The following is a 14,428-nucleotide window of genomic DNA, read 5'->3' on the forward strand; positions in this document are numbered from 1 at the left end:
ATACAGAGAAGTGCTGTATTTCATACAGCACTTCTCTGTGAATGAACCAGGTGTTTTTTCCTGGTTTTACCACATTTACCTGATGGTACGTAATACAATGAAATAAAACAGGCCTTATAGTTGCGTAGAACTTTAGCACAAAGTGAACAGAGATTGTAAAGATAAACAGAAACTGAAAGTTTTCATTAGGGATCTCCTGATCAAATCAGCTTGATCAAAACAACAAAAAATTAGATTGCGAGCCAAAAGCGGTAATCGTACAGGATATCCACAATACAACAACAATACAATATAAAATATTAATTATTGTTCTATCAGGAAATATACCTTAAATCTGTCCAGCTTGTGCAGAGAAATGTTGGTATGTTTGTGGTATGATTTAGCTCTCGTTTTTAACAAAACAAACTTTCTACTAATCTTTACACCGATCTGATCGGCTATATCGAATCGACGGATATTTAGCATTTTATGCAATTAATGTGATCGGCTGTAATGTCTTAATTTGCCGATCCGATCAATGGCGTCATTGTCGTGATTTTTGTAGATGCTCCCATTGCATTTTTTTATCGCAGCGTCTGCTGTTAGCTCCTGCGCGTGTGTGCACGTTTGTTTTGTTTATTCAGCCTGAGCATGTTAAAAGTGAGAGTCCTAAAGCAGAGCGATGCGCTCCGGTTTACTTTTGCTTTCATAGCGGACACTTCTGTCTGTTTCAGGGCAGTGGTGGACACAGAAGCGCGTGTGCGTGCGTGCGCCCCACCCCCGCCGTGCACCTGTGAATACGGACCATAAACAACAGCAGGTTTTGCGATGCCACAGTCAGTAAATATGTATTTGCTCCTAATGCTAATGCTAATGGAGGCTTCACATAGTTCCAGTGTGGTCTGCCTCCACAGCTGCATCTCCAACTCTCTGTAGTTGCTTCACAGCAGTCATTGAGTATGACACGGGACTCTGGTTTGATTCAACAGCTGCAGTGTTTATTTTGCCACTCACTAACAACGGCATACAGCTTATAATCAATCTGCTCCGGTCACACGTTCCCTCACTCCACACACTGGTCCAGCGACTAGGGCATTCATTCACAGTTAAAGGGCCACGCACCCCCTCAAAGTCACAAGGCTGCATTTAGGTCCCGTTTGATTTTCCGTGAATTTGTATCAGGTAGTACCAAAGGAATTCGGAATTCAGAAATGGTCGGTACTTAAAAAAACAACCTGAATTCATATGATCGGATCGGTGATCATTTTTTTTTTAAAACTGTTCGGTGATCGCCCCAAAAATCGTGTAAAGCCTACTTTCTACAACTTTCACACCCGGACAATGTCGTCCACTTACAACAGCCACTCACTGCTGCTTGTTACGAGTAATAATTTGAACTTTAAAGCCTAAAACATGCACTGACCACAGGATCCCAAACAGTAACATCTTCGTTGGTTTATGTCATTTCTTTTCATAATGAGGTTGTTAAATAAGTTGTTATGGGGTTTCTTTTGTACGCAAACGTAACCAGATGTAATGTGTCAAGACGCTATCCGATCTACATTAAAAACAATGATTTCAAAGCAAGAAAGGAGAATGAAGTTGAGTTTGTTCTTGCTTTGTAGATACTTCATTGTCACAATGTGTGACAGGTTTTCCATAAATCACCTCGCTTCTTTCATTTCCTGATTCTGAACAGCCAATACTCATGTTTTCTACAACAGTGGGACTTAAAAAGGCCATAAATGGACCATGAGATGCTGCTCTTTCTGTTGCTGCTTGTATTTTAGCTGTGTTAGCATTAGCTGTTTCTGTGTTGCTTACAGGGAAACCTGGTGGCCATCAAGCACGTCAACAAGAAAAGGATCGAGCTGACCAGACAAGTTTTACTGGAACTCAAACATGTGAGTATGAGCTCAGTATCTGAGGGGAAGTCAAATGCATTAGCTTTAATTTTGGTTATTATGTTCTTGATTATGAAATCATGTGCAGAACTTTATGTGTCCAACAATGACACCATGGCATTAGTGGACATTGCAAAACAGATGATCACAGTTGTTGTGTCCTTTGTTCGTAACTCTTAACTGAAGTGGTGTTATGAAGGGCCTCTAATTCTTAATTTTAACATTTTCTCAAATTCCGTTTTAGGATATGCATTTGTGTATTATTTCTGTTTTATCAGCTTGCTGACATTCTGAATGTCTACAAATCATGCTGAAAATACTAAATATTGAGTGAAATCTTCAGAAGTTGAAAAGGTACGCTCAAATTGCACAAAATCTCACAAGATCAAGCGAGATCACGGAGTTTTTGTATTGCAAGATTTTGTACCACATATTAAAAGTTTGTTTATCGTTAATTTGGTCAAATTTGGTGAAAATCTGTGATTTTCTCCCAAAAAATGTCAGTGTTAGAGCTTGAATTCTTTTCCTGAACCCAGCCCAGTCCATTTGTCAGGATCAAGTTCCGGCTTCATTTCAAACGTTATGCCACAGTCTGAGGCCGGGTCCGCATGCTATGCGGTAAACAAACGGTCAGGTGATGTGTTTCAATTAGCGTGAGAAATACCCACAAATGGATGCTGACTCATTGTGGACTGTGTGCTGTCACATAGAAAGCAGCTCTGAGCTGTGTTACAGCAATGTTACCAGATGCTTTACAGCAGAAGTAAACCCATACTTACTATAGCGGCACAACGTCATGTTTATAGTCGTATGAAGAACGAGTGACTAGAAAATATAGCCGAGTTAGTGAAGGAACTCGCCTCGGATCATTCTACATGCGCATGCACGGATGTGAATAGTGTTGGGTTGAAACAGGTTTGGGCTCAAAAAGACATCGGCTCTATTCGGGTCAGGGCCGTGTTCTGTCTGGCTCAGGCCGGGTTCGGGTCTTCTTTTTTTGGCCCCATTAAAGCTCTAATCTGTGTCATAGAAATATTTACATTTCAGGAAATTCCATCCATCCATTTTCTGACGTGCTTGTTTCTGCTTTTGTCGTGGGGGTACACCCTGGACAGGGGTACACCCTGGACAGGGCGCCAGTGTATCGCAGAGCAACACACAGACAGACACACAACCACTCACACTCATATTCTCTCATATGGACAATTAAAAGACTCCAATCAAAATAACAGTCATGTATTTTGGTTGTGAGAGGAAGCCGGAGTACCCAGAGGAAACCCGTGCAGCACGGGGAGAACATGCAAACTCCACACAGAAAAGACCCACGTGTGATAATGTCCACCTTAGGGCTTGAACCCAGGACCTTCTTGCTGTGAAATGGACGTGCTAACTACTAAGCCACCGTGCCCCATTTCAGAAAATTAATTCTGTAATTTCAGTCTGTTTTTCGTGATCACTGAAAATCGGAGGCCATGATAAAGCATGGGTCTAATGGCCCATTAAAAGGTAGAGGCTGCCCTAAAAAGGTTATTAGTGCAGTGTTGGTTGTCAATGTGCACGTGTCCAGCTTGCTGTTTCCTAATATGTATCTTGGGCCTGCTGTGGATTGATGTATATAAAAGAGTGGGCTTAGTGGAAAACAAGCAAAAAACGTTTCTGACGGTCGTGGCCGTTTAATCATCATAACACAAGGTGATGATGGATTTCTTTCTTCATTTTGACGCCTTCATTCTGTTTCTGCGCTGCACGCTGCGTCCTGCTGCTCTACGGTCGGAGGTTTGGTTCTTCTGCGGCCTCACACACAGGGTGAGCTGGCTGCTTTCCAGAAGCCCCGGGAGCTGACCGACCATCAAACCTCAGCTCGCTAAGAAAACCATCCAGATGAGGGGAGAGGAGACGGGCCTGCCAGTGGAAACTTAACCAGTTGTCTTCCAGGACCCTCCCCCGCCCTCTCCCTCTACACCTCCCTCTCTGCTTCCCCCAATCAGTGGTTTGCAGCAGGAGAACTTACTGTATGTAGGCCAAAGGGTGGGCCGACGTCTTTCTCCTCGTCTGAGAGCCGCCGTCACTCACCGCAGTCAAAGACAGAACTGTTGAAATTATGAACAGCACTTTGGATGTTTCACACACGACCAGTCAATAAACCTAATTTGTCATTCTATCTCATTTTCTGACAAAAGGCCTTGTCAGCCTTAAAGACTCGGTTTTTATCCTTTTTATAAATATGAGTCACGCTTAAGGAGACTTTGGCCGTCATAAAATTGGTGTGATGGCTGATATTTTCCCATGTTGAGCCGTTTCTGCCTCCTTCGCTCTGATATTTCTGCTCATAAGTCCTCTCAACACCTCTGCCTTACACACTGCCTCATTCATTACCTCCAAGGGCAGTTTGTGCACGGTTTAACTGCGTGCCCGGAGCAGGAATGTGCCTCGACACGTCGAATAAGACCCAGTGCCAGTGAGTCGACTGCAAATAGATCATCCTGAGCCCCTGGCAGCGTAGTGTTCCAAACATTGTAGAAAAATGCAACATCAGTCGAGTGACGTGCAGCGAGGTTCACGGCTGGTGAGGATTTACATACACATGAAAACAGAAGCTTATTCACACGTCATCTGCTTTAATTCACTGCGTTTTTCTGATTGTTCAGCGAGGTTAAACATGTTATTTACTAGGGGAGGGAAAAGATATTGTGCGATGAGATCTAGCATTGATAAAATGTCACAATATGTCTTGTCGAAGATCAAAGTTTTATTGTTGCATCACATATTTTGATTTATTTTTTTGTTTTTTATGTCATTTTTTATTCAGTTTGAAACTTGAAAAGCTCACACAGAGTTTAAAGTCAAATATCTATTTTTTGATTTCGTTTTTTGGTTGATCCCATTAACTCAATATCATGTATCGTATATTGAACATAGTGTATCGTCTTACCTCTATTACCGTCATTTCCGGACTATAAGCCGCTACTTTTGTCCCATACTTTAAACACTGCAGCTTCAACAATGTTTTCCGGTTTTACAAGCTTCATGTTGTTTAAAAAAATTGAGCTCCGTCCCGTTAAACCAATGAAATAACCATTATGTGGAAAGTGTTGCACTCACATGCTTCCTTTGTGTGTGTGTGTGTGTGTGTGTGTGTGTGTGTGTGCGCGTGTGTTTACAGATGAGAGACATTCAGTTTAACCATCTGACCAGATTCATTGGAGCGTGCATCGACCCTCCCAACATCTGCATTGTGACAGAATACTGTCCCAGAGGAAGTCTGCAGGTAACCTCACTGTTCACTGTTCTACTGAAGAGTCACGGTCCTGCATGTTTGAGATGTATGTTACTTAGGGATGAGCAATATGTTTGTTTCCCTTCAAGGGCTGGAGATCTTATCTTTCTCGTCTTTGAAGTCTGATATCCATAAGAAATGCTGACATTTATGGATTATTTGGTTTATTCTAAGAAGGATAAAAATAGGTTTTTAATGGCCTGCACTTAAAACTCTGAGACAAATAAACTGGGAACACATCAGTCATACTCAGGGAAAAAAAATGGAAGTGTTTAAACGAGGAAGGGGCTGTTTCCAACAGGAAATCACATACAACCCCTTGATTTCTTCTTACAGTCAAACTCGTGTTTCTCTTTTGAAATCTCATTTAAATCTTCCAGGATATTTTGGAGAATGAGAGCATCAACCTGGACTGGATGTTTCGCTACTCTCTGATCAATGACATCGTGAAGGTACGTAGCCAACTGAAGGAATAAAGTACATTGTTTGGTTACATGCGAAAATATTTGTCTCATTAAAAATGTCAAAACAATGTTGAGAAGAGAAAAAGAAAGTTTAAAACTAGCAACTTTCTTTTTTGAACTATTTTTCAGGAAATTTACTTTGATCTCCTGACATGTTTCGACTGTCAACTGCCAGTCTTCTTCAGAGGTGTCTGCTGATTGCTTTGATGTTTCTTTGACTTTTGCATAATAATTCCAGCAATAAATCAATGAAACCTTAATCATATTATTCAATAAGAAGCCAAATAGAACTTGCTGGAATTTTTACGCAGAAGTCAAGGAAACATCAAAGGTGTAACACTGCTCTCCCTTTTTATATCCTCCCTAAAATAAAAGATTTCTTACCCTTCCTTAGGGAGGGCTGATGATTATCACAATTAAGCAATAAAATAAATCAATTTATTTTTATTTCAATAACAAAACATGCATTGCTGTCTCATAATGATTGGACTTCTTGTAGTGTAGACCTTTGACAGCTGTGCAGACAAGAGGAAAAAAAAAAAAAAAGAAACATCAAAGCGATCAGCAGACACTTCTGCGGAAGACTGCCAGTTGACAGTCGAAACACGTCAGGAGATCAAAGTAAAATTCCTGAAAAACAGCTGTCTGGATAAATGAAACCTTAACATTTTATAAAACTAAAGCCCAAAGTGGACATAAAACTTAGTTTACATTAGTTTAGCATAGATTATTTTTGCTTATTTATTTATCTTAGTTTAACTTAGTTTGCTTGGTTCAGTTTAGTTTAGTCTCAATTAGAAAATCACATCTTATTTTACTTAATTTTTTATTTTATTTTTTAGCTTTGTTTAGTGTATCTTTGTTTTCCTTAGCTTAGGTTTGTTGATCTTGTTGAGTTTATTTGATCTTATTATGGCTTGGTTTAGATTAATTTTAGTTTACTTTGTGTATCTTATTTAAACCTTGTATACCTTTTTTCCATTTATGGGCCAATGAAACTAGTAAAAAAAGTATCTTTTCAGATTTCAGAGACTGTCACCCAAGAACCAATGTATATATGTGACTAATCATTAGTGATGTGAACAGTCTATGTACATAGCTCTAAACTGATCAAATTACAGGGAGCTGAGACATATGCTAAGTTGTTTACTGAAGACCCAAACATGTTGCAGACCCAAACCCGGACAAACTTGTATCTGATTTTGAAGGGCTGGCATATCCACCATATAGGATGTATAGCAGATATTTCTGTATATTCAGAGAGAGTAGGTGAAGCTGTATTACTATACCACATTTCAGTTTCCTATGTGATGTAGTTCCTGAGATATTGGAAGCTGAAAATGGGAGAATAAGGATGCACAACAATCGACACAAAGCCCTTCACGAAATTGTCCATATCTCAAAAAGTACGGCACAATCTAAAAATTTAGACCAATTGAATTATCATTGAACAATTGATGAAATGTTTATGAATTTTTTGAGATCGAGGTACATCGGATGTCCTGAAAATGTGTTGAAATGACCCATAAGTCTATGTCAGCAAGAAAAGAAAAGCACCAAATAAAATGAGCTTTGAAACACTGAAGGTAGTGAGTTTCCAAAGCAGGACGTCCTCAGTGCATCAACAGTAATTTCATGCATAATTAAAGTGATTTCTTTCAACGGGTCCACACTGAGGCTTTTTGTCAGAGGATCCACTCGGGGATCCCATATCTGGGGAAGTGCTGCGGCTGAAACCATCCACACAGACAGCAGTGTTTGAGGGATCTTTGACTCACCGTTTCCACACAGTATTGAACACCAGTACATTCAGTACCCCTTCCTCCAGGAATTAACCATAATTTTCACAGGAAATTCCCCTGTGACAGCGCGCGCCCTTGAAACACGGCCTCCTTTCCAAACCCTCCACTTGTCAGAACACATTATTCCCACATGTGTGGATTCCAGTGAGGGACGTTCTTTTAATGCTCAACTTCTTCACGTTCTTCTTCGACAGGGGATGAACTATCTCCACAACAGCTACTTCGGCTGCCATGGAAATCTGAAGTCATCTAACTGCGTGGTGGACAGTCGATTTGTTTTGAAAATTACGGATTATGGCTTGGCCAGCTTCCGTTCGTCCTGCGAAAATGATGACTCGCATTCGCTTTATGCAAGTAAGCTGAGTTTTTCAATCATAAAGAACCAAAGAAAAAACCAAAATATTTCACCTCTGTTGTTTTTCATTGACTCAGTGTTTTTTCCTCTTTCCTCAGTGAAGCTCTGGACGGCGCCTGAGCTGCTCATATATGACCGCCATCCTCCCCAGGGGACGCAGAAAGGGGACGTGTACAGTTTTGGCATCATTCTCCAGGAAATAGCTCTGAGGAATGGACCTTTCTACGTAGAGGGCATGGACCTCAGCCCCAAAGGTAAACACAGGCCACTTTGTAGCATCACATGACCAGCATCCTCTACTGTTTATCAGATGCAGCAGACCAACAAGCAAACAGAGATGAGAGTGATTAATTAGAGTTTCAAGACTAATGAAAATAAATCAGACTTTATGTGAAACACCAAAAATTCCAGAACATTTCTTCATGAGGTCACGCTTCATGTTGATTTCCTGGCAGAAACACACACACGCTGAGCAGATGTTAACCCCTAACACACACAGTGACCAGTCATTACATTATGACCACCGATAGCCGCTTGGTGGACAGTTGAATGTTACGAACAGCAAGAAAAGAGCATGACTGAATGTAAACTGAGCCAATTAGAAGCAGCCAAACATTTTGGCATGTCGCTTAAAGCTGCTGGAAACGATCATTTCTTATCCAATATAGGCATAGTGTCGGCCTCACAGGTCAAAAGTTGAAATTTTGGCTTTTATTTAGAAGACACTTACTTAATGGAGAGTACTGGCTTAACGACTACTTCCCCATTTACTAGTCTGATCGGTATGTGCACCACTTTTTACGAAGTCTTTGACTTTTGGCGAAAAATCAAAAGTCAAAGCTAAACCTAAATGCATCCTTGTGACTGTAAAGGAAAGAACGAGTAGGCAATTTCCCATACAGTAGATGAACACAACATTGCACGCACATGACGGCAGAAGCTTCAGTATGGTTCCGCTTTTTAAAATACAATGCAGACCGAGGACCTGCCGAACCCCAGCTCCACGCAGAAAATGACAGGTGTAAATGTAGCTTCACTCCTGAACAGCGTGCTGTACGGCGACAGGAGAGCTGGAGATCGAGCGGCGAAGAGCTTCAGAGCTATGTCTGAAGTGAAGCGCAGATATATTTCTCGGTTCTGTGACGCGAGCGCGCACACACAACACGCTCTGGTGTCCAACAACCCACTCGAACAGACAGAAATGTCTGGTATTAAAGAGAAAGCGCGTCGCTTCGCTCTTTAGTCAGACTCTCGCTTCACCACACGGCACACAAGGTTCTTAGGATAAACAGGATTAGAAACAACTAAGCTCTGACACGAGCAATAAAACTGAACAAAAACTCTGTTCTTTTGGCCGAAAACGGGTCAGCGGAGATGCTGACTCCGCTTTCAGAGCCGTAGACTCAGGAAGCAGACGGGCCACAGCTGCTCTGCTTCAACCAAGCTATAGATAAGCTCATTTTTGCTGTTCTTTCATAGGATTCCACCTTTGTGCACAAATGCAAGTGAAATATTCACAATATAGAGCCCTGTCACATTTTAATTTGTGCATTATAGATGGGTAGTTGTAGATAAGGGATTTCACGATGAAGACATTTGTGAAACAAAGATAATTTTTATATATGTGTTAAAGTTGTTTGTTGTTATTATTACTATCAATATGAGAAATAAATATGATAAATTGAAACATTTTAAGATTTTATCATTTATTACCACACAAAAGTACCAAAAACTGCTACCGTTGAGTACCGATACCGATTCACAGAAAACTAGTATTGGTTCAAATGTGAAAGCTACCCATCCCTAGATAAAGAAACGGTGTAGACCTCATAGAGCACTAAATCAAAGATGTAAAAGGTTGGAACTGCCGCTTGAAAATTTGTTTTCATCTCCACCATTAACACTCCTTTGCTGACATTTTCACACATTGCATTGTGGGATGTGGAGTCCCATAAACAGATTCATAGAATCATAGTTTGACACCATTTTTGTTCCCTGTATTCCCTTTGATATCAGAATGAAGTAAAAACACTTCCATGCATCCGTCTACGGATCTCCACATCCCACAATGCAATGCATTTAAACGTCAACAAATGGATGCACGAAAATGAAATAAGTTCTTATTTTTAGTCGTTCGTCGCGAGCATTCTCCCTTCAAAATAAAAGCAACAATCGGTCCGAGACTCCACTCTGAAGTTCAAAACCTTTGGGCTGCATTATGTTGCAATGAGTTCCTGACTAGAGTTGCTCTAAGTGTGTGATCACAGGAAAGAACGAGGAAACATAACGTTGGGTTCCAGCTGTGCCCCATGGCGCCGCCTGCTCTGCAGATGTTCTCCGGTCTGTGCACACTTTACACCAATGAACCGCTCATTATCTAGACACACACATGTGAACCTGCTGGAGAAGAGATTACGTATTTATCAGTAATCTAATAGTAATCCTACATGGGATCACAAGCTTCTAGTGACGCCAAACACTGAACCTTTCCTTTCATCCAGTTAATGAACTGGTGCCTCACAGACAGTTAGTTAGTGGTTGTTTAAGTTTGGTTTTGGCGAGCCATGTCACACCTTGAGAATTAAAATGATTAGCAGATCCACATGCTCTTTAACTACTTTTACTACTAGGCAACATATTAATACAACAACCATTTCAAGTACTTTTGCTTATCATTGCCATATAACAGCTTTATTTTTAATTCTAATTACCCAGTTCAGACATGAGCAACTGGCGGCCAATAGGCCACATATGTCGCTTGGTCTAATCCCAATGTAAAGGCACAAAATCAATGCAGAAAAAATAAAAGGAAAACAAATACACAAAATGTACTCCAAAAATACACAAAAGGACAAAAATGACACTCGTAAATGTATCAAAAACAAAAATGCGCAAAAATGACTTCAAAATCACACAAGATGACTCCAGAAGCAGACGATAACTATTAGTTCTCTTTTATGTACAGTATCAATGCTTAGATTGGACATTATTCTAAATACTGAAATGAATGTGGCCCTCGGATCAGATACATCACATTTCTGTGGGCCCCTCTGAACTACATTTTATGTTGAAATTTATAAAATGTATTGTAGTTTTACTGCTTGTGATTCTTATTTATAGGCCCCTACCCACAGGATTGCGCATTTATTTACATTGCAAACTTTTTCAATAAAGTTTGACATTATACATGACTTTTATATTTAGTTTTGCACAAAACCGTTTAGTTGCACGTGACTTTAGTCGAGAGTTAATCACAGAAAATCATGGAATTAACTAAAAAACTGTCACTAACTGTGAGTTGACTTACCGAAACTCGAGCGACGCACTAGCCTAACCAACTAACTAACATACATGTTTTTGGTCTATATACAGTATATATATATAACCAATAAACCAATGAAACCCAGTCAAACTGCTTTATGAGCAACCTTGAAGAAAGACACTGACATTGAGGACAACATATTCACCTGATGTTTCCATCTACTAACAGGAGCAATTATAATTTTATAACAACATGACTTCCTCCCCATAAATCCTTTGGTGTCCTCTCTGCCACAGAGATCGTACAGAAGGTGAGAAATGGCCAGAAGCCGTACTTTCGTCCGACAACGGACAACCGATGTCACTCTGAGGAGCTGACCATCCTGATGGAAGGATGCTGGGCCGAAGACCCCGCAGAGAGGGCCGACTTCAGCCACATCAAGATCTACATGGCCAAGCTCAACAAGTGAGAGCCACACCCATCACCCATTACTGATCACATGATTCATTAGAAAGAAGCCCCTCCCTCTTTTCTTCACGTGTTTACACACAGAGCAATCATTTAAAAAGAAGGAAAATAGGATTTGTGTCTAAAGGAGGGAAAATATCTAAATCATACAACTGGTGGCCCCAGGGCTGAATGATGCATACACAAAATGACTCCAGAAACACACAAAACAACAACAAAAACACATTAAAGTAGGCAAAATGGCAAGAGAAATGCACAAAACAACAACTAATATAGCCAAAATGACAACAAAAACATGCAAAACAACAACAAAATACACACCATTACAATTAAAACACAAAAATAGACAAAATGAAAACAGAAGTGCAAAACAAGAACAAAAATAAACAAAATGACAATAAAAGCACATAAAATCCCACCAAATATAGATAAAATAACTCTCACAAAGAGGGGTATGCTACAAAGCTAGATTACCTCTTATCGCCTTAACTTCCGGGATTTAATCAGTGTGCTGTCCAACAAACCTCGCTAACGTCTTACAGAGCTAAATCTCCATGGTAACTTAGGCTGAACGACTAGCCTGGTCGGGACCAGGTTTTGTTCTGGCTAGGATCTTAGCGAGTATTAAAGCCCCACCTCCTGACCAATCAGTTTTCTTAGAAAACGACCTGCCCATTGTTATTAGATAGTGGTTGGTGCAGATCTGACAGCTGCATTTAGGAAAGAAAGATTATTAATGGATACATGCAATCCTTTCATTTACCGATGACATCCATTAGAAAGATATAGATTTACATCTAATAGACTGATCTCCAGTCAGCTGATGAAGCCTGTCTCTGTATGCGCGGACGAGTCATTCATTCACTCATACGCTATAGTGAGGCTGACAGCATCAGCAGGAACATACTACAGTGAAACAATGTGATCTCATCCCAGTGTGTGTGATAAATAGAGGTCAACCTGAATGGAAACACGTGTGTGCTGCAATAAAGTTTAACTGATCAGAGCACTGTCCGTTTATTATTCAGTGGATTAATATCATATAATCTCATGCTTTTACGCATTAACAGTGTCAGCAACTTCCTGCCTAGGTTCTGTCATTCCTGCCTTTTCTGTAACAGTGTGGTTTTTGGTCTGAATTATGGATTCTAATTATTCATAATTTTAAACTTAACACCTAACCTGGTCGGGACCAAGTTATGAAGTGGATCAGATCTGAGCGACTATAAAAGCTCCGCCTTCTAACCAGTCCCTCCTAGTTTGCACTGCACTAACACTGTTGCACTTTGCCGTCATCATTGTTTTGAATTAGTTTTATTTGTGTAAGGTCATAAACTGTTTCTCCATTGTAAAAACACTCGCTCTGTCAGGTTTCTCCAATGCAGTGATTGGTCAGAGGCTGCAATCTCCACCCCTTTTATAGGAGTGCGCACGTAGCAGGCTTAAATCACTTGGCCTAAATTAGCATGTTGTTATCGACCTTCATAGGACAGATTTTCTCTGATAGGGAATGTGTGGTTAGGTGAAGCCCGCTAACTGAGATAAATCCAGGATATAATTACCTAGATTCCCCCAAAATGATGATTAAAAATACACAAAAGGATTCCTGAAACACACAAGACAATAACATATTATAACAAACAAAACAAAAAACAATGAAAATACACAAAATGACTCAAGACACTTAAAAAACACAAACATTATTATTTAAATCCACAAATAAAATACAAAACAACTCAAAAACCACACCAAACGACAATAAAACAGACAAAATGACCACACAAATTAACCAAATAAGAACTTCTCTTCCTTCCTGTATTAATGCTCATTCATGTGAACATAATTTTGAATGCTGACATGAATGTTGTTAATGTGGCCCTTGGATCAGATACAGATCACATTTTTGTGATAAAAGCTGTCTATCCATGGTGGACGTGCGTTGGCCCTACAGTGTGTTAAAGTGCTGCTGTGGTGATTTAAATTAGCCTGAGTTCAGGAAGCACTTGTGTGTTTTTTCCTTCTGTCCGCTCTGTAATCCAGTGCAGGATGAGCTCGCTGATGGATAGCTTTCCATTTGGAAAGGCTGGAAGAACAGAGCTCACTTTGATTGATAACCCTGCCAAGCAGTGTGCTGAGAGTCCAGCTCAGAGGCACGTTGGTGATGCACGCTTGTTTTCATTAGGTAAAAGTAGGCTGTTGACGGGACCTGATGGATGGACTCGTAATTTGGTGTGTGTTGGTTTTGAAGGACGAGTAGAAAAACAAAGGCTGGTCAGGAGTTTACGGCTCAGTTTACCTCACAAAGGAAACCTGAGACTGTTCATTTTAAATCAAACATCATTTTTTATCCATAACATCTAGAAATCCATTAATCTAACTTTCTGAATGGTATTTAGCCTATGATGTAATGTTACAATACAAAACTCATAATTATGATATCAAAATCATGATTATGTGATAGAAAAATTACAAAGTGTGAGTATAAAAATCATCAATATGAAATACAAAGCGTCATGAAATATACAGTCATCATTATGAGAAATAAACTTCAAATTATGTGATAAAACATCATATTCTAGAGATGAAAAGGTAAAATTATGATATGAAAGTCAAATTTAGATTGAAATGGGATAGAAAAGTCAAATATATTTATTAAATGAGTTATTCACCATATACAAAGTCCATTCATTATCATGGGATATCAGGAGGTAAAAAGTATTTTTATTTTATTGTTCTTCAATACTTGGATTCCTGGATTCTAAAGCACTTAGAACACGTGTCAAACTCATCGCCCGGGCGTCAAATCCGGCCCTTTGGAGAATCCAAGGAGAAAGTAAAAATGACAAAAAAACATGAACACAGTTTTCCTGGTGCTTTAATTGCATGATTGCAGTCATTTCTAATGTTAAACTGTTGA

At 39.9% G+C, this 14,428-nt stretch overlaps 1 protein-coding gene across 1 annotated transcript in view; it reads left to right on the forward strand.

The window, feature by feature from the left end:
* Positions 1–14,428, forward strand: part of npr2 (natriuretic peptide receptor 2) — a 68,723-nt gene that overhangs the window by 41,623 nt on the left and 12,672 nt on the right. Inside the window, exons 10-15 of the mRNA XM_028462698.1 lie at positions 1,806–1,883; positions 5,047–5,151; positions 5,541–5,612; positions 7,621–7,780; positions 7,880–8,035; positions 11,340–11,508. Of these exons, the coding sequence (XP_028318499.1) occupies positions 1,806–1,883; positions 5,047–5,151; positions 5,541–5,612; positions 7,621–7,780; positions 7,880–8,035; positions 11,340–11,508 (740 nt within the window). The remainder of the gene's footprint in view (positions 1–1,805; positions 1,884–5,046; positions 5,152–5,540; positions 5,613–7,620; positions 7,781–7,879; positions 8,036–11,339; positions 11,509–14,428) is intronic.

This window comes from Gouania willdenowi, chromosome 12 (assembly GCF_900634775.1).
Source record: "Gouania willdenowi chromosome 12, fGouWil2.1, whole genome shotgun sequence".
Classification (NCBI taxonomy): domain Eukaryota; kingdom Metazoa; phylum Chordata; class Actinopteri; order Blenniiformes; family Gobiesocidae; genus Gouania; species Gouania willdenowi.